The following is a 20,422-nucleotide window of genomic DNA, read 5'->3' as shown; positions in this document are numbered from 1 at the left end:
CTCCATTTAGTAGGCCTAATTTTACACGGAAACATGAGATGAAATCCTGGGAAGTATTAAATGTCAAACGAAATGTGTAAATTCACACAACAAGATAGCTTGGGTGAAGAGTGGTTTGGAATGTGAGGAGTATGACGACTTATTATCAAACAGGAGTGTAATGCACAAAGACACTGAAATTCACGTTCACTGCACCTAACTGGGTACATGAAATACAGAAAGAGACAAGAGCCATGAAAATAGTTACCACAAGAGAGGAATTAAGATAATAAATAAGGATAGATTGGGTGAACTCGATTTTTTTCGCCTTGTAGCATCGGAAGCTGCTGACTGATGTTATAGAGTTATACAAGCTGATAAGAAGCCCTCATTTCATGGACGTTCAGTGGCTTTTTACCCAGCAATGAAATGAATAATATGAGGGGCCTAGCTTTCCAGTACTTGGAATTAATGTCCGTGAGGGCTATTAGAGGAAAGCATTTCACACAGAGAGTGGTGGGTACATTGGATACGCCTTTGACAACAGTGGTGGAGGTGGGAACAATAGGATTTTTCGAGATACAATTGGTGAGATGCACTGAAATGAAGTAAAAGGAGGGTAATACACAGGGAAATTCTAGGCAGTCTTTATGTCAGCACAATTCTAAATGTCGAAGGGCCTTTTTTGTGCTGCTGATTTATATGTTAAATATAAATGCAAAGGGCAGATAAATATTCATAGTTGCTTTTAGTGCAGTGAAATTTGTTAATTTAATAGGTATTTGTGGTCCTGTGATAGTTTATGGTCAGGTTTAGGTTGTAGATTATATTCAAGGCCATGATAGCTGTTGAAAAAAAAATGGCTGCTCTTGAACTGAGATGTTCTGGAACTTTTAGACTTATAACTGACAGATTCATCAAGAAAGGTTTCTTGGCAAGGTAATGTGGTTCGTTTATGACGTTCAAGCCTCATGCAGCTGTCTTCATTGGATAAAAGCTAGGTTCCCGTGATGAACTTCTGTGTTGCTTCCTTTCTGGAAACTTCAAACATTGGGTACTGAAGTTTCCCCACGAACTTCCACAGGCAGATAGTGTAAAGAATGCTAATTGCGTAAACGTGTGCTTCAATAAGTATACTTTTGACAATTAACAAAAGAAGTTCAAAGAGATTCTTTAATTCTGTGCTAAGTATTATGCATTAATAAATATAGACTCAAAACCAAATTTTCCTTACACTTCAAATAAATAATTCAATTCTAATCTAGAAAAGGCTTTTTCAGCATCTCAATCACCCTTCTATTGAGATATACGTAATAAACTAATCAATCTGGCAACATTACGAGCAGAATGATGTTTTCTAGCAAAATCAGTTTTATACATATCAATTAAATTTGGTAAATATCTAGCCATTCTATTTGCCAAAACTTTAGCTATAATTCTATGATCAGCATTTAATAAAGACATTGGCCTAAATAATGCGGTTTTAAACAAATCTTTATGATTCTTGGGTATTACAGTTAAAATTGCATTTGAAAAGGGTTCTGGTAGAGCATGGGTTCCCATTTCTTGTTTCAATAGGTGTTAATAAATCTTTAAATTTCTTATAAAATTCAGTTGGAATCCCATCCTCCCCTGGTGACTTACCACTTTGCAAAGAATTAAGAGCCTCAAAAATTTATCTTAAATAAATGGAGCATCTAAATCATTCTGGTCCTGTAGCCCAAGGCAGGTAAACTAATCCTAGACAAAATATTACCGATTTTAACCATCTGTGTCAAAATGAGATCTATACTAATTAAAATAATACAATGCCATTTGTGTGTGGTGTCCAGAAATGATTCTGCAAGATAGTGGCTCCAAAGAACCTACATTTTCTCATCTTCTCCACTACTTTTGAATAAGTCTTATTTTCCCTTCCTGAAGTGAGCGATTAGCTCCATGGCTCTGGTGACATTGACTGTGAAGTTGTTGTTGGTGCACCATTCAGCTATGCTTTCAATCTCCCTCCTGTATGCCCATTCATCGCCCCTTTTTATGCAATACCCAACTGTATCGTCAGTGAATTTTTAAATGGTGTTTTCACAGACATAGGTTTAGAGCGAGGGCTACATACGCAGCCCTGTGGTGCTCCAGTACTGTTGGAGATTGTGGAGATGTTATCACAATCCTCACTGATTCTGGTCTGGAGGTAAGCAAGTCCAGGATCCAATTACACAGTAAGATGTTGATTTCCAGGTTTTGGTATTTGATGATAGTTTTTTACACAGCACGGTAACAGGCCATTTTGGCCCACGAGCCCGTGATGTCCAATTTACACCCAATTAACCTACTCCCCGGTTCATGTGTTTTTAAATGGTGGGAGGAAACTGTAACCCCCGTGAAAAGCAACGCAGGCAATGGGAGGACGTTCAAGCTCCTTACAGGCAGCGCGGGATTTGAACCGCTGGCACTATACAAGCGTTGCGGGAACCGCTAGCCAAAACATGCTGCCCATTTTGAGGGGATCATGGGGTTAAATGTCGAACAGTAGTCGATGAAGAACACGCTGATGTACGAATCTTTGATGTCCAGGTGTGCCAAGTCAATGAGATGACATCTGCTGTAGACCTGTTGCTACTATAGGCGAATTGGAAAGGATCCTTGTCGTTGCTCAGACAGGAGCTGATATGCGTCAACGCCATTCTTTCAAAATACTTCATCTCTGTTAATGTGAGTGGCACTGGTTGATAGTCATTGAGGAAGGCTACCACATTCTTTTTGGCCACCAGTACGATTGACGCTAGAAATACATGCACAGGTGCCGTGCCCTGCCAGATGGAGATGTTGAAAATATGCATGTATTCCTGAGTCTCATAATCTCCGAGGATCTGTCTTGGAGCTTCCATGTCGATGCAATCATGGAAAAGGATCGCAGCAGCTATATTTTATGAGGTGTTTGTGGAGATCAGGTTCCTCACAGAAGAGCCTCGAAAACTTCAGCAGGTGTACAGTAGACAGCATTCTGCTGGTTGCATGACTGTCTGGTACGGTGTTGCCAGCGCTCAGGACAAGAAGGAAAAATGTTCCGAAGGGGTTTTAACTCAACCTGTGACATCACGGGTACCAGGCTTCACTCCATAAATGACATCTACCAGAGGGGCTGTGTCTAAGAAGGTAATCTCTTTCATCAAAGACGCCACCACCCAAGACCGTGCCCCTTACACTCTGCTACCATCACGAAAAAGTTACAGGAGTTTGAAGACGAGCATTCATCCGCACAAGTTCAACTTCCGACCCGCTACCATCCGATTCCTGAATGATCAATCAACCAACGACACTTACTTATTTTGCCTTTTGAGCACTATTTGTATGGTGGTTGATATGAAGGTTTGCACGGTGAATCTGCCGCAAAACAACGGAAATTATAACTTGTACCAGAATAAATGCTGATTCTGATATTAACTGCATTGGCAAATTGGTCAGCACAAACCTTTAATATTGGGCCGCATACTAAAGCCGGACCGGATATCTTTCCCGGACTCGCTCTATTGAAGGGACGTCGTCTCCCGATACGGACAGTTGAGAAACATCGGGGGACAAGGTAATGCGCAATGGTGGTTCTTCCTTGTCTTTTCGTCGAATCGACGGTAGTAGGTCCGATGTTTGCAACTCTACAGCGGCAGTTCTCCAAAGTTGTCGGTTGCAGCACTGGCGTGTTGGTGGCTGGGTAAAATCGGAACATATATAATACTCTTAGGTAGGATCATATATGCAAGAGCCGTAATGGTGATGTGGGTCAGACAACAAACGTTTGAAAAATATAGCCGCTCCGCTGTATCCGCTGTAACAGCAGCGCTGCCGCCGGTGTGGACCCTAGGACAGCGTGCAGTGGAGACACAGCGTTGTTTTGCAGTGTCCAAACCACGGAGCCCTAATGTCGATGACTCGGTTCAGGCATTAAACGGCCTGTTTTAAGGAGACGGCTGTGTTTTAATTAAAATCCTGCAACCTCGAAGTCTGTGATGAAGATGGCGGTGCCTATGCTCGGCAGCGGTCACAGAAGCCGCGGTCCGGTATTTGGTCACCAGAAGCTCGCGTCAGAGGCACTGAGTGTCTGTGGATTCACTCCAGCGCTCCCACAGCGCCTTCAACTGCCCAAACCCCGGTTCCATCAATCGACAATCCGAGATCCAGTCCCAAAGCTCCAAGATTATCTGGACACCTTTAGCGACCGATGCCCATTGGGCCCTTCTTGCCTTCATAATCTTCACGAATCCCGGATACGTGACGCCACCCCCTACCACAGCAAGTTGCTGACCTCCAACAACCTGAATGCGGCCCTTATCTCTTGATCCCCTCTCTGATTTGCTGCTGTGGTCACAGGGCGAAAGTACCCTCTCCATTAAGAAGAAAAACGGTGTTATATTGGATGCATAGTATCAAAGAACAAGAATCTGCTGTATTCAATGTTTATTTTCTTAGCAATTGGGCCTCTATATCATGACCAGAGGTCATGGCCTGGCGTTTAAAGCGGCGGATAAAAATAGTGTTTAACTCATAACATTTCTCTTCATTTTCAGAGAGTCCGTGGAGCTTTCCCGGGACCGTTCAGAAACGAAATTCTTGAGTCCAAAGTCCGCCACGGGAGAACTAGACGAGATCATGGCATGTCTGGCGGGAGTAAGTTGTCCAATATCAGGTTACGAACGCCTGCAGTGGACGATTATTCCTTTAGACGAGGTTCATGAGTAGCTCAGAAGGAATCAACTCCCCCCACCCCCACGCCTTGGTCATCTGCTACTGGAGCAGGAACCTATGGAGCCAATGCCAAAGCATTCCAAGGCACATATGAAGTCCCATCGGCCTCAGTTGTTCATACTGGTCCCATTTTCCTGTTATCAGCCCATTTCCTTCTGAACTATTCCAGTCTATATATCTGACCAGGATTATTTTAAAGGTCGTAATTGTTCCGACCTTTACCGCTTCCACCTGCCCAGGTACTTTTAAATTATGCTTATATCGCCATTCATTTGTTGGATTTGAGTGCGAACAGACGATTTACTATAATTAATTCTCTGTGGGTTGGAAAGCATGTCTTCTGAAGCAAGGTTGAAAGAGCTCGTGCTTTTTTTCTTTTAGAACAAGAAAGAATGAGATGGCGATTGAACAGAGAGATATTAGATTATGACTAGCTCATATAGTTATCGCGGATCCCCAGCATCTCTAACAGAGGATATATGATCAATTGCCATCATGAAGGAAGATGCAGAAGAATCAGAATAAGATCATGATTACACAAGATAGGGTGGATAGCCAGGACCATTTTCCTGAAGCGCCAATCGAACATTCCAGCGGCAAGAAACGAGTATTGGAAACGTGAAGGGAGATATCAGGGGTATGTTTATCACGCAGAGAGTGTAGGCTGCCTGAAATGTATTACCAGCGTGGTGGTGGTGTTTGGTAGAATACGGCAATTTTCAGGACTGTTGTAAGGAAAATGGAGTTGTTGGATATTCAGGAAGATTAAGGTGGATTGATCGTGGAGTATGTTTACGTGGGTTTGTACAATCTCTGGCCTGGAGGCCGGTAGTATTCTGTACTCTGCGTATTCTATCTTCTGGATAACTCTGTCCATGTTCTATCGCAGGTGGTGAGCGCCACCGATCTCCCGCCGCATTCGGGTGATACCAGCCTCGTCAGCTCTTTGGAGATACCCAAGGGCTCGCTAGACACTATGCTGGGGACCCTGGAGACCGATCTCAAGCGCCTCGGAGTCAGCACGGGAGCCAAAGGACTCTGCGACGGATGCCAAAAGCCCATAGTCGGAACGGTGAGCAATCCCAAATTCTGGGTGCATGACAAGAAAATGTACTTTTCCTGCACTGAGGTCGGGGAGATCGTTGGATGCCACGTGTGGTTATCCACGTTGAAATGGGCCAATTAAGACACAATTAACTTACCAACCCTACAATTTTGGATGCCAGTAGGCAATTGGAGCACCGGGAGAAAACTGACGAGGGTCCCAGGGGTTAGTACAAACGCTTCGCAGAGAGCGCCGCATTCAAACCCTGGGCACTGGCACAGTAAAAGGGGTGGCGTGAACCGACTCAGTAATCGCGCAGCAGAATATACAGCGGATGACAAGCACGATGTTCTTTTGATCAGTTTAGATTAGATGAGAGTTTATTTTCATGTATATTTTCATGTGCAAAATACACAGATGCACCGAACCCCAATACAGATTCACTAACTCAAAGGGAATAAATTATATTTCTACTGAAAAGGCGATAGTAAATTTCGATGGTAGCAAAATAGCCACATCCATCACATTAATTGCAGGCATCAATGCGATGCACCGCCTGAAGAAGACTGCGAGCATCATAAATGATCCACATTGCCCTGGTCACAACCTCTTCTCACTGCTGCCTTCGGCCAGAAGATATAGATGCCCGAAGGCTAGAATCTCGAGATAAAAGAACACAGTTGTCTGGCTGTTGAAACTCCTTTGTTGCGTTAATTATAGTGAACGACGGCAGCTCAAGGACTGCGTGCTCCGCTGCAGTTCTCTGTTTGCACGGGGATAACTAATAATATTTCTGCAAGACCAGCCACATAGTCACGGTAATAAGGCCTTTCCGCCCATCGAGTCCGCCTGACTCTCCACCGAAGTTGATTTCCTTTCCCTTTTCCACGCAACCCTTGATTCCCATCCTCATCAAAATCCTCTGTCCCTCTATCTTCAATATGCCGTCAACACTTGACTCCATCGTCATCCACGGCACTGAATCTAACAGATTCACCAGCCTCTGTTATTGACATTCCTCCCCATTTCTGTTCAAAAGGGATGTTTGCTTTTGCATTCTGTCTCTTCCCTCTGATCCCAGGCTCCCCACCATCAGGGACATCTACTCAACGCCCACTCGATATAGATCTTTCAGAATTTGATGGGATTTAAATTTCATCCCCCTCATTTCTATAAACCATTCCAGGGCCATTAAACACTCCTCATAAGCTAAGTATTTTAGACCCGGGATCATTCTCATCTACATCGTCTCACCGTCTGCAATTCGAATATGCCCTACGTCAGATGAGAGGAGAGGAAAATTGCTAACAATACACCGTGTTGTTTGATTATCTATTTACCTTATGTATTTGTTGCCTCTTTTCATTTTATTTCATTTTACTTTACAATTATACACATTTTCTTCAATACGTGTTTTCTTCAATAAGTAAGCATCACGGTCCATTGGTGCATTGTACAATGTACAGGAATGAATGGATTGTAGTTGATTAGGTTTACAGACCTCAGCTCCACACCGTGTAGTGAAGTGCCTGCACGGTGCTTTAATGTTCTTATGTACAATAAACTGCAGCAATCCCCATGCATAGAGCAACACCTCACACTTCTAAATATATAAATTCGGCTGTCATTCCCCCACATGTCCCAGTAAGTGGTCCAAGTCCTATTGTGTTCATATTGTCCTCTACACTTTCCATAACTCCACCAGACTTTAAATCCACCCTCAAATTATTCATGTAAATAATTCATAGATATATTGGGTACCACGATTAATTTAACAGTTAGTGCAACGCTCTCTCGGCGCCGGCGACTCTGGGTCGAATCCTCTGTTATATTTGTGGAGTCTCGAAGTTCTCCACTATGTGAACGCAGGTTTTCTCCAGTTGCCCCAAGTTCCACACACCATTCGGTCTGGAAGGTTTTTTGGTTGTAATTGAGCTGCGCGGGATTTATGGGCCTTCCGCTGTGCCCTATCTATAAAATGTACATCAAATTTATATTTCAGAAACAAAAGGGTTCCAATATTGATCCCCATGTAAGACTTAATCACGAACTTCCGGGTGAATTATACTCTTTCACTATTACACTGTACGTTCTATTGGTCAATCATTCCAGTGGGTGCTCTGGTTTTATCCCACCGTCCAAAATTGTACAGAATTAAATCGATAAGTCCATATGACATTGGAGATTATATGACTCCTTCGAGTCTCCCCCATTTCCCGGGCTTCTTCTCATAACTAATGAACCATAGAACCATGGAACATTAGAGCACAGAATTATGCCCCTAGGTCTTCTCGTCTCTGCCAAACTATTTTTTCTGCATAGTATCACTGATTTTCACCCCGTCCATAGCCCTCCCATCCGTCCAAACCTGTCCAAATTATAAATGTTAAAATTGAGTCCACATTCACCGCCTAAGCTGACAGCTCGTTGCCTAGTCCTACCTCTCTCTACGTGAAGATATTCCTCCTGATACTACCCCTTAAACCTTCCACTTTTACTTTTAACCCATGTCCTCTAATTTGTATCTCACCTTCCCTCAGTGTAAAAGACCTACCTCCATTTACCCTGCCTATACTCAGTCAAATCTCCCTTCATTCGTCTGTGCTCCAGGGAAAATAGTCCTAACTGCTTTAATCCTTCCTTGTAACTCACTTTCTGAAGTATGGGCAACATCCTAATTTTTCTTAGCGGCACTATTTCTATCTTATCGATCTCTTTCCTCTAATCAAGTGATCATAAGTGCACACAATACTCAAAGTTTAGCTTCACCATCGAATACCAATTGACCATAGCATACCAACTCAATGCCAAAGTGCTCCCTTTACAACCGTATCTACCTGTTATCCTACTTTGAGAGAACCACGTATATGTATTTTCCGATCCCTCTGCTCAGCGGCACTCCTGAGTGCGCACCATTTATCATGTATGTCCTTTCTTGGTTCGTCCTTCTAAAATGCAGCATCTCACATTTGTCTGCAGTAAATTCTATCGGACATTTTTCAGCCCATTTTCCCAGCAGGTTCAGATCACTCTCGAAACTTAGAAAACTATCTTTATTGTCTACAACCCTTGCAATCTTTGTGTCCTCTACAAATTTGCTGACTCAATTCACGACATTATCATCCACATAATTGATATAGATGAAAAAACACAATAGAACCAACGTAGATCTTTGAGGCACATCACTAGTTACAGGCCTCCAGTCTGAGAATCAATCATCCACCACCACTCTCTGGCTTCTTTCGTATAGCAAATGATGAATCCAGTTTACAACCTCACCATGAAATCAGAGCCTCTGCACCTTCATGACTATCTTCCCATGTAAGACATTGTCAAAGGCTTACCTCAAGATCCGAGGGAATAACATGTCACCCGTTAAGACAGCATGCACCTCCTCCTCTGTATTTTGCATCAGTTTCACGACCTCACGGCATGTTTACCAAACTTCCCTTATCTTTGTGGCATTTGCATGAGTAAATACCAATGCAAAACACCGATTTAAGATCTCTCCATCTCTTTTAGTATCACACATAGCCGATCACTCTGATCTTCATATGTTCCTTTAGCCTTCCTGATTTATTTCTTGAGAATTTTTCTTGCATTTTCATACTCATCAAATACCTCTTTGCACCTTGTTGGCTCTATCTGCTTCTCTCTTCTTCCAAGCTGGATCCGCAATTTCCCTCGAAAACCAAGTTTCCCTAAGCCTGTTAACTTTGCCCTTTATCCTGACAGGATTATACAATTTACTGACAAAATTTCACATTTACAAACCTTCCACTTACCTCACACATCCTTGCGACAAAACAATTTATCCCAAATCCATGCATTCTAGATCCTTTCTCATTTCCTCAACATTGTCCTTTCTCTCGATGAGAAACTCAACCTGAGGTCCAGACCCTGTTCTTTTCCATAATTAACTTGAAACGAATGGCATTATTATTTACTGGCTTTACAATGTCCTCCCACGCATACGTATACCACCTTTCCTGACTCGTTCCCCCATACAAGATCCACTATTACACTCTCTCCAGTTAATACCTTCACATATTGTTTTACAAATGTTCCTGAACACATTTGACAAACTACAATCTATCCAGCTCTTTTACATTATGGGAGTCACAGTCAATATGTGTAAAATTAAAATCTCCTATTGGACAAAACCTCACTAGAGATTAACCCCCTCAAATTCTCTTTGACTATTGGGTGGTCTATCAAACATGATAGACCCATGAGTATGTTCATAATTTCCCGTTACTCTGCTCAACCCATATAGCCTCGGTACACGAGCCTGCTCTTCTCTCCTGCCTGAGCACAGGTGTGACTTTTTTTTCCCTGATGAGAAATGCAATTCTCACTTTTACCCCACTATCGTGGCTGAAGCAATGGTAGCCGGGAAAATTGTGAACATTGAGCCGTGCCTTCGGTAACCAAGTTTCACTGATAGCCAAAATATCATAATTTAATTCCACATGTCAATCAATGTTCTAAGCTCGTCTTTCTTTCCGACAATGCTCCTTGCATTGAAATAGATACACCTGAGAATATTTGAACCACTGACAACTTTTTGAGCTCTCACGTTACTTGCAATTTTCACATTTACAAACCTTACCTCCTCCAGCCCCCTATATAATCTGGGACAGTGGTTCCCACGCCCCCTGCAAATAAAGTTTAATTTCCCCCTCTCGCAACACTAGAAAACCTTCCCGCAAGGATATTTTTCCAATTCAAATGTGAAAGATCTCTGCCCATTCACACAGACACCACCTTCCTAGAAGGGAACGTGAAGCATTCACTTCTGCACAAGTGCTAAGCTACATTATCCTCAAGTTTCTAACATTAGCACGTGGCGTGGGTATTAATACTGAAATCACAAGCCTGGAGGTCCAGTCCTTCAGCCTTGCGCCAATCTCTAGGAACTCTCTTTGCCGGACATCAACACCCTTCCGACCCACATCATTGCTGTCTACAGGTACCACCATATCTGGCTGATCACCGTCCATCCTGAAAATGCCATGAACTGAATCGCAGATATCTTGGACCCTGGCACCAAGCAGTTAATATAACACCTGGGATTTTTGATCCCTTACACAGAACCTGTTCCCCTAACTATGAAATCCCTGATCACTACAGCGTGCCTTTTCTCGGAGAACTCATCACCGTGGCTTGTCCCTGGTAGGCAATCCCACCCGCAACAGTATCCAAAATGGTATTCTTGTTACTGATAGCATCAGCATCAGGGATGCCCTGAAATAAATGCCTGTTCCCTTTCCTTATCCTGACTGTTACATGGCTACCCTCTCCTACATCCTAGGTGTGATAGAATCCCAATGATACCTGTCCATCACCCCCTCAGCCTCCTCAATGATCTAGAGTTCATCCACCTGCAGTTCCAGATACTTAACCCAATTTGTCAGGAGCTTGAGCTGGATGCACCTCTCGAAGATGAAGCCATCAGGGATACTGATGGCTTCCCTGACCACCCTCGGCTTTCACAGGCATTCCCCTGCCCTGACGTCCATTCCTGCTGTCTATGAGCTTGATACCCTGGCAAATACAATCAATTTCCACACTAACTACACCCAATGTACTGTCCTCCACAACCCATATGGAATATAATACAATAGAACTATCACACTTTGCCTGAATAAAATCCTACGTATCTTTGAATTTGTGCCCTCTTGTGAATATTCCCTTGTGTGGGATAATTTGTGCATACCAGCGGCATGAATTTGTGGGCCAGAATGTACTGTTGCCAAGCCTAAACTCTAAACCAAAATAAATAAAATTACTCGATAGAATGCCATGGACAAATTGGATGGACGTGCTATTGCCATGCTGTCTGTGTCCTTGATTACAAACCTGGTAATCTGGCGGAGGACGGCATCCAAAAGACCTTTCCCTTGTTTTTCTAGTTTCTTGACTCCTGGAGCGAGTAAAACGGGGACCGCTATTAACACCTTTGTGGGTATTATACTCGTTAGATTATCACGGCGATGGGTCACACCTGGCACCCGGAACACTTTGTCTGCTCTCACTGTGAGGAGGAAATTGGTCAGAACAGCTTTTACGAGCGCGACGGCCGCGTGTACTGCAATAAGGATTACCAGAATCTCTTCTCGCCGCAGTGTGCCTATTGCAAAAGACCCATTCTCGATGTGAGTCAACTCAAACCATCTTTTTTTACAGTTTTAAATGTATTAACAGAGATATTTAGGACGTCACTGGCCACGGGGGTAGTGCCAAAGGATTGGAGGGTGGCCCATGTGGTTCCGCTGTTTAAGAAAGGGTCTAAATGTAAACCTGGGAATTATAGGCCCGTGAGTCTGACGTCTGTGGTGGGCAAGTTGATGGAAAGTGTTCTGAGGGATGGTATTTACAAATATTTGGAGGTACATGGATTGCTAGGGAGTAATCAGCATGGTTTTGTCAGGGGTAGATCATGCTTGACAAACCTGATTGAGTTTTTCGAGGGGGTTACAAAAAAGGTTGATGAAGGGAAAGCTGTGGATTTTGTCTATTTAGACTTTAGTAAAGCTTTTGACAAAGTTCCCCACAGGAGGTTAGGAAAAAAGGTGGAGACATGAGGTATAAATAAGGAGGTAGTGAAATGGATTCAGCAATGGTTGGATGGGAGGTGTCAGAGAGTAGTGGTAGAAAATTGTTTGTCCAATTGGAGGCCATTGACTAGTGGAATTCCTCAGGGATCTGTCCTCGGTCCACTATTGTTTGTTATATATATTAACGATCTGGAAGTAGAGGTAGAGAATTGGATAAGCAAGTTTGCGGATGATACAAAGATTGGTGGTGTTGTGGACAGTGAGGAAGATTACCGTAGATTAAAAGGTGATTTAGGAAGGCTGGAGGTGTGGGCTGAGTTATGGCTGATGCAATTTAATACAGATAAGTGTGAGCTGTTACATTTTGGAAAGGCAAATCTAAATAGGTTATATGCATTAAATGGTAGGCTATTGAGATTTGCAGAGCAACAAAAGGATTTAGGAGTTGTGGTAAATAGTACCCTCAAGGCTGATACTCAGGTAGATGGTGTGGTGAAGAAGGCATTTGGAATGTTGGCCTCCATAAATCGGAGTATTGAATTCAAGAGTAGGGAGGTTATGATGAAATTGTACAAGGCATTGGTGAGGCCAAATTTGGAGTACTGTGTACAGTTTTGTTCACCAAATTATAGGAAAGACATAAACAAAATAGAGAGAGTGCAGAGAAGGTTCACGAGAATGTTTACAGGATTTCAAGGTTTGAGTTACAGGGAAAGACTGGGGCTTTTTTCTCTGGAGTGTAGAAGATTCAGAGGGGACTTGATAGAGGTGTTTAAGATTTTAAAAGGGACAGACAGAGTAAACGTGGATAGGCTTTTTCAATTAAGAGTTGGGGAGATTCAAACTAGAGGGCATGGTTTAAGATTGAAAGGGGAAAATTATAAGGGGAACATGAGGGGAAATTTCTTTACGCAAAGGGTGGTAGTGATGTGGAATGAGCTTCTGACAGACGTGGTCGAGGCGGGATCATTGGTTACATTTAAGGAAAGACTGGATAGTTACATGGATAGGAGAGTACTGAAGGGCTATGGACCGGGTGCTGGTCAGTGGGACTCGGAGGGTGGGGATTTGTTATGGCATGGACTAGAAGGGCTGAACTGGCCTGTTCTGTGCTGTAAGTGGTTATATAGTTATATGGTTATATGGTTATTATAGCTTGGTTGTATATGTTAGCATAGTGCATTCCAAGATAGTAACCAGAAAGTAAGGTTAGAGCATAGTGCAGATGTGTAACACATGTTGAAATATTTTGTCGGATTGTGTGGAAAGTCAGGCAGGAGGGAAAGCATAAATATAATCAGTTTCAGAGGTTGGAATGTGTCTGTTTTAATGCAAGGAGCATAAGGGATAAAGGAGATGAACAGAGCATGGATCAATATGTGGAATTATGGCTTTGTTGTAGAAAAAAGAGATATGGCCGTGGCAAGTTCAGGATTGGCTGATGCAGATACTGGGGATGAGATCCTTATAAAGGGATAGAATGGGAGATAAAAGAGGGGAGAGTAGCGATACTGGTTCTGGATAGTATCACAGTTGGAGAAAGGGATGTCGCAGTGGAGGGAGTGTCTACCAAGTTGGCGTGGTGTGTCAGTAATAGGAATAGAGCAAACACTATAGGTCCACAAATGATCATCAAAACATTGAGGAACAGAAAAATAGGCAAATTTTGGAATTACGCAGTCATTGTTATGGGGAACTCCCACTTCCCAAACATTGACTGGCACCTCCTTACTGAAATATTTTTGAGGTGTGGCCGAGGTATTCCTGATAGAATACATGGACCATCCACTGGATGCATTAATAGGTAATGGAATCTTATATGCTGAACTACGTTGCGATTAAGAGGAACTGAAGGATCTTCCTTAAAAAAAAACCAGTCGAATAGATAAGTCACTGGGTCAGGACGAAAGTGGGATAAAAGGGGCCTTCGTTAGTGTACTTCCGGTGACCCGTGCTTCTGTGCTGGGACTACTGTTTTAAGTTGTATGACGATAATTAGTTCGAAGATATTATGGCTTTGCGGACATTTTTGGGACGATACAAAGATAGAAGGACAGGCAACAGGTGTTAAGAAAGCACCGAGTCTGCAGGCGGACATTGGGCACAAAAAATTATGATGGAATAAATCGGAGAGAAGTTTATGATCCTGCACTTTGGGAGAAGGAACAACAGTGTGAGTTCAAGAATCACAGACGTGGAGACACCTGGGAGTTCTTGTGCGTTTTCCCAAGGGTTAATCTGCAGTTGGAATTGGTGGTAATGAAGGAAAAATGCAATGCCAGAATTTATAGAACATAGACCATGGAAATCAAGAGTACAATACAGGCTCTCCCTTCCACATTGTTATGCCGACATAAGAACTTTATAAGAACGCCGACATCACCAACTTTAAGAATTGCCAAACTGCATAACCCTCCATTTTTACTTCTTTTTTTTTTTTGCCAATCTAACAATCGTGGACTGAGCATTTCATGCACTCACCACTCTATGAAAATTTCCTCTGAAATCACCCAACACTTAGTCCAATGCACCTTAAAACTATGCCTTGGTGTTAGTTTACTTTTGGAAAGGTCACTGGCCATGCCGTCAATAAATGCTTCTTATAATCTCACTCAGGTCACCCTTCATCCTCGGTCATTCCGAGTAGAAAATACCACGTTCACTCAAACCAAAGATCAAACTAAAACAACCCAGACAACATGTTTGTTAATCTCTTCTGCGCCATATTTATAGCATCCACATCTTTCCTGCAACAAAGTGAGCTGTGCTAAACACAATATTCCAAGGTCTTATCAAGGTTCTTGAAAAGGGGATCACCGTTCATGAAAACGAGCACATCATCGGCTTCTTAACAATTACATCGACCTATGCAGCAGCTCTGAGTGTCCGATGGACACGAACCACAATGCCTCTCAGTTACTTCCACACTACTGAGATTCCTCCTATGAAGACCGTATTTTACCTTGAAATATCACCTTGCGAAACGTATCACCACATTTTTATGGGTTAGAATCCGTCTGCCACTTCTGAACCCAGCTCTGCATCCTATCAATATTCATTTTAAACACTGGGAAACCTCTAGGTTATCCGTAAAACCATCCACTTTCGAGTCATCTGGAAACTTAGGAATCAACCCCTCCACTTCCTGATCCAGGAAGCCATCACAAAGATGCGGCGTCCCAGAACAAATCCCAGCGAACCCCGCTGGTCACTGATATCAATGAAGAATATGAACCATCTATAAGCACCCTATGCTTAATCTGCACAGGATATGTCGTGAGGGAGAGAATACAAACGATAAGATGTAAATTTAAGGGTCTTCGATGCATTGCTGACGTAATCATTGGAGCATTGCCAACAGTTTTCTCTTCTTATTTTGGGGAAGGTGCAATATAAATTCATAGCAACAAATATTTGAAAGTATATATTTTTTTTTAAAATCACGCCCCTGGCTGATTTGCGAAGTCAAAGTTACAGCGAAAACAAAACATGCAATGAAGCAAAAATTGTCGGTAGATAGGGATTTGGGAAGTTTTAAAATAGATGCAAGTTTCAAGATTCAATTTAATGTCATTGAATAAAACAGTGTTATATTACAAGAAATTTCTGTAAAGTAGACAGATTTGCCATTGGCAGAGATTGCTTGAAGCGCCTCTTACAGCCAGATAATCAAAGGGCGGTGAGAGTGCCTGTGGATTCGCCTCCAGCGCTCCCGCAGCTTCTGCAGCCGCACAGAGTTCCATTCAAACCATTGGGCACCCGAGCTCCATATCGGAACCTCCGATAAAATCAGGAAATCTTCAGCGCCTCCACACCCTCTCGCATCCCGGTTGCAATACCTGCTACCCCTCCAACTAGTTAGAGGCAGTGTCCAGCAGTCCGCAGCGCGGTGAGAGGCTCCCGACAGCAGTCTCCAGCATCCCACAACTTCCGGGGGTTCCTCGCCTTGAGTCGCCAGTGGGTTGAAGTCAGAAACAGGAAGGGAGCTTTCACTGTGTTGGGGATAGTCTGTAAGCCCCAAATATCCTTCGGGACACCAAGGATCACATAAGCGGGCAGATTGTGGAATGGGGGATGTCAACTTGTTTCATATTGACTTGAACCTACTGACCGCAAGAAGGATAGATGGAGCTGATCTTGTCAGGTGGGTACAAGAAGGATTCCTGACACAGTATCTGGACTGGCCGACTAGAGGACAGATCATACTGGATCTGGTTTAATGGAATGAACCTGGACAGGAGGCAGACCTCTTGGTTGGGGAGCGTTTTGGTGAGAGGGATCACATCTCCTTCCACTTCAACATAGCTATGGTAAAGGATATAAGTAGTCAACCTAAGAAAGTGCTTAATTGAAGAAGGGCTAATTATAAAGAGACGAGGCAGGAACTAACGGGAATAAATTGGAAACAGATGTTCAAAGGTGAAAGCACAGAAGTAATGTAGAAGGAATTTAGGGACCATTTGAGCAGGGTTTGAGTTAGGTTTGTCCCAACGGCACAAGAAAAAGATAGTAGGAAAGAGAACCAGGTCAGGCAACAAGGCAAGAGGAGAAAGGAAGCATGCATTGGATACAGGAAGAATTAAAAAGGAAGTGGTAGTGTTGAATCTTCTTAGAATCATTAAGATTGGTTGGTTCCCAGAGCCTGATGCGATATAACTCAGGCTTCTGTGGGAAGTGAGAGAAGAGAGAGCTGCGAGAGTAGATATAATCTTTGAATCCTCTTTGGCCGCAGGGGATGAGCCAGAGGACTGGAGAATGGTAAAGTCCCCTTGTTTAGACCGGTGAAGCTTACATCAGTGGTGTATAAATTAATGGAGAGGATTTTAACGATAGGATCTATGAGGATTTAAAGTCTACTCAAGGATAGTCATGGTGGCTTTGTTAAAGGAAGTCGTGCCTCACGGGTTTAATAGAGTTTTTTGAAAGGTAGCAAAAGAAATTGATGAGGACAGGGCTGTAGATGTGGTCTACATGGAGATTAACAAGGCATCTGCCAAGGCCCTCCCACGAGATCCAGAAAGTCATGAGTCACGGGATCAGTGGAAAATTGGCTGTATCGATATATAATTGGCTTGTAGGAGAAAACAGAGAGTAGTAGTGCAAGGAAAGTATTCTGCCTGGAGATCGTGAATAGTGGAGAGCTGCAGGGATCTGTACTGTGCCCCCTGCTCTTTGTGATTTTTATAAATGACCTGGATGAAGAGTCAGATTGATGGGCCAGTACATGAATGTTGGAGGAATTTTAGATGGAGATGAATAAAGACAGAAAGCAGAGATTGACAGAAAAGTGGAAGATGGTTTCAATTCGAATAAGTATGAGGTGATGCATTATGGAAGGATTAACTAGAAGGCTGAGTACAGGATTAATGGTAGTTTACCTAAGAGTGTGGACTAACACAGGAAATTTATAGGCTAGTTAAGAAGGCCTATGGGATGCTGGGCTTTATTAATGGGGGATTCAATTCAGGAGCAGAGAGGTAATGTTACAACTCTCCAAATCGTTGGTAAGACCACAATTTTGAGTATTGTGTTCAGTTATAGTTATCGAATTATAGGAAGGACGTGGAAGCTATGGAGAGGGTGCAGAGGAGATTTACCAGAATGTTGTCTGGAGTGGGAAACAAGTCTTATGAGGCAAGTTTAGCAGAGCTTAAACTTTTCAATTTTGAGCGTAGAAGGATGAGAGGAGACTTGATAGAGGTCTACAAGATTATGAGAGGACACCCTGCATCTGATTTCTAGGGAAAGATCAGCAACCACAAGAGGGCATATGTGCAAAGTTAAGGGAAGGAAGTTTAGGGGAGACATCTGGGGTATTTTATTTATATATAGAGAGTTGTTGGTGCCTGTAATGCCTTTCCGGTCATGGCTGTGGAGTCTGATGCAGTAAGGGGATTTATGAGAATCTTAGACAAATGGATGAAGGGAAAATGGAGTACCTTTTAGGAAGAAATGTATGGGTCGGCACTAACTGTGCTGTATGTTCTGCTCATATGTCCTATGGTCTTATGGAAATTATATGCATTTGATAGCATATAATGTCATACCATAAGACTACCATACTGCAATCCACTGAAGAGGTACTGGGCTTCTCCTCCATGAAAAACAAGGACTGGTTTGACGAAAACAGCCAGGAAATCCAGGAGCTGCTGGCAAAGAAGCGAGCTGCCCACCAGGCTCACCTTACAAAGCCGTCCTGTCCAGAGAAGAAACAAGCCTTCCGTCGTGCATGCAGCCATCTTCAGCGCAAACTCCGGGAGATCCAAAATGAGTGGTGGACTAGCCTCGACAAACGAACACAGCTCAGCGCGGACATTGGCGACTTCAGGGGTTTCTACGAGGCTCTAAAGGCTGTGTACGGCCCCCTCACCCCAAGTCCAAAGCCCGCTGCGCAGCTCAGACGGCAAAGTCCTCCTCAGCGACAAGATCTCCATCCTCAACCGATGGTCAGAACACTTCCAATCTCTTTTCAATGCCAACCGCTCAGTCCAAGATTCCGCCCTGCTCCAGCTCCCTCAACAGCCCCTAAGGCTAGAGCTGGATGAGGTTCCCACCCTGGATGAGACATATAAGGCAATCGAACAACTGAAAAGTGGCAAAGCAGCAGGTATGGATGGAATCCCCCCAGAAGTCTGGAAGGCTGGCGGCAAAACTCTGCATGCCAAACTGCATGAGTTTTTCAAGCTTTGTTGGGACCAAGGTAAACTGCCTCAGGATCTTCGTGATGCCACCGTCATCACCCTGTACAAAAACAAAGGCGAGAAATCAGACTGCTCAAACTACAGGGGAATCACGTTGCTCTCCATTGCAGGCAAAATCTTCGCTAGGATTCTACTAAATAGAATAATACCTAGTGTCGCCGAGAATATTCTCCCAGAATCACAGTGCGGCTTTCGTGCAAACAGAGGAACCACTGACATGGTCTTTGCCCTCAGACAGCTCCAAGAAAAGTGCAGAGAACAAAACAAAGGACTCTACATCACCTTTGTTGACTTCACCAAAGCCTTCGACACCGTGAGCAGGAAAGGGCTTTGGCAAATACTAGAGCTCATCGGATGTCCCCCAAAGTTCCTCAACATGATTATCCAACTGCACGAAAACCAACAAGGTCGGGTCAGATACAGCAATGAGCTCTCTGAACCCTTCTCCATTAACAATGGCGTGAAGCAAGGCTGTGTTCTCGCACCAACCCTCTTTTCAATCTTCTTCAGCATGATGCTGAACCAAGCCATGAAAGACCCCAACAATGAAGACGCTGTTTACATCCGGTACCGCACGGATGGCAGTCTCTTCAATCTGAGGCGCCTGCAAGCTCACACCAAGACACAAGAGAAACTTGTCCGTGAACTACTCTTTGCAGATGATGCCGCTTTAGTTGCCCATTCAGAGCCAGCTCTTCAGCGCTTGACGTCCTGCTTTGCGGAAACTGCCAAAATGTTTGGCCTGGAAGTCAGCCTGAAGAAAACTGAGGTCCTCCATCAGCCAGCTCCCCACCATGACTACCAGCCCCCCCCCCCACATCTCCATCGGGCACACAAAACTCAAAACGGTCAACCAGTTTACCTATCTCGGCTGCACCATTTCATCAGATGCAAGGATCGACAATGAGATAGACAACAGACTCGCCAAGGCAAATAGCGCCTTTGGAAGACTACACAAAAGAGTCTGGAAAAACAACCAACTGAAAAACCTCACAAAGATAAGCGTATACAGAGCCGTTGTCATACCCACACTCCTGTTCGGCTCCGAATCATGGGTCCTCTACCGGCACCACCTACGGCTCCTAGAACGCTTCCACCAGCGTTGTCTCCGCTCCATCCTCAACATCCATTGGAGCGCTTACACCCCTAACGTCAAAGTACTCGAGATGGCAGAGGTCGACAGCATCGAGTCCACGCTGCTGAAGATCCAGCTGCGCTGGATGGGTCACGTCTCCAGAATGGAGGACCATCGCCTTCCCAAGATCGTGTTATATGGCGAGCTCTCCACTGGCCACCGTGACAGAGGTGCACCAAAGAAAAGGTACAAGGACTGCCTAAAGAAATCTCTTGGTGCCTGCCACATTGACCATCGCCAGTGGGCTGATAACACCTCAAACCGT

At 43.8% G+C, this 20,422-nt stretch overlaps 1 protein-coding gene across 3 annotated transcripts in view; it reads left to right on the top strand.

The window, feature by feature from the left end:
• LOC138736394 (paxillin-like) overlaps nucleotides 1-20,422 on the top strand; it is a 66,631-nt gene that overhangs the window by 37,601 nt on the left and 8,608 nt on the right. For all 3 annotated transcript variants that reach the window (XR_011340254.1, XM_069885865.1, XM_069885866.1), the window contains 3 exons: nucleotides 4,539-4,638; nucleotides 5,606-5,788; nucleotides 11,746-11,919. Coding sequence is in view for 2 of the 3 variants with exons in the window: in XM_069885865.1 (XP_069741966.1) it covers nucleotides 4,539-4,638; nucleotides 5,606-5,788; nucleotides 11,746-11,919 (457 nt within the window). In the remaining variant the exon portion in view is untranslated. The remainder of the gene's footprint in view (nucleotides 1-4,538; nucleotides 4,639-5,605; nucleotides 5,789-11,745; nucleotides 11,920-20,422) is intronic.

The sequence above is a fragment of the Narcine bancroftii genome, chromosome 6 (assembly GCF_036971445.1).
Source record: "Narcine bancroftii isolate sNarBan1 chromosome 6, sNarBan1.hap1, whole genome shotgun sequence".
Classification (NCBI taxonomy): Eukaryota; Metazoa; Chordata; class Chondrichthyes; order Torpediniformes; family Narcinidae; genus Narcine; species Narcine bancroftii.
This window is presented reverse-complemented; position numbering and strand designations above follow the sequence as displayed.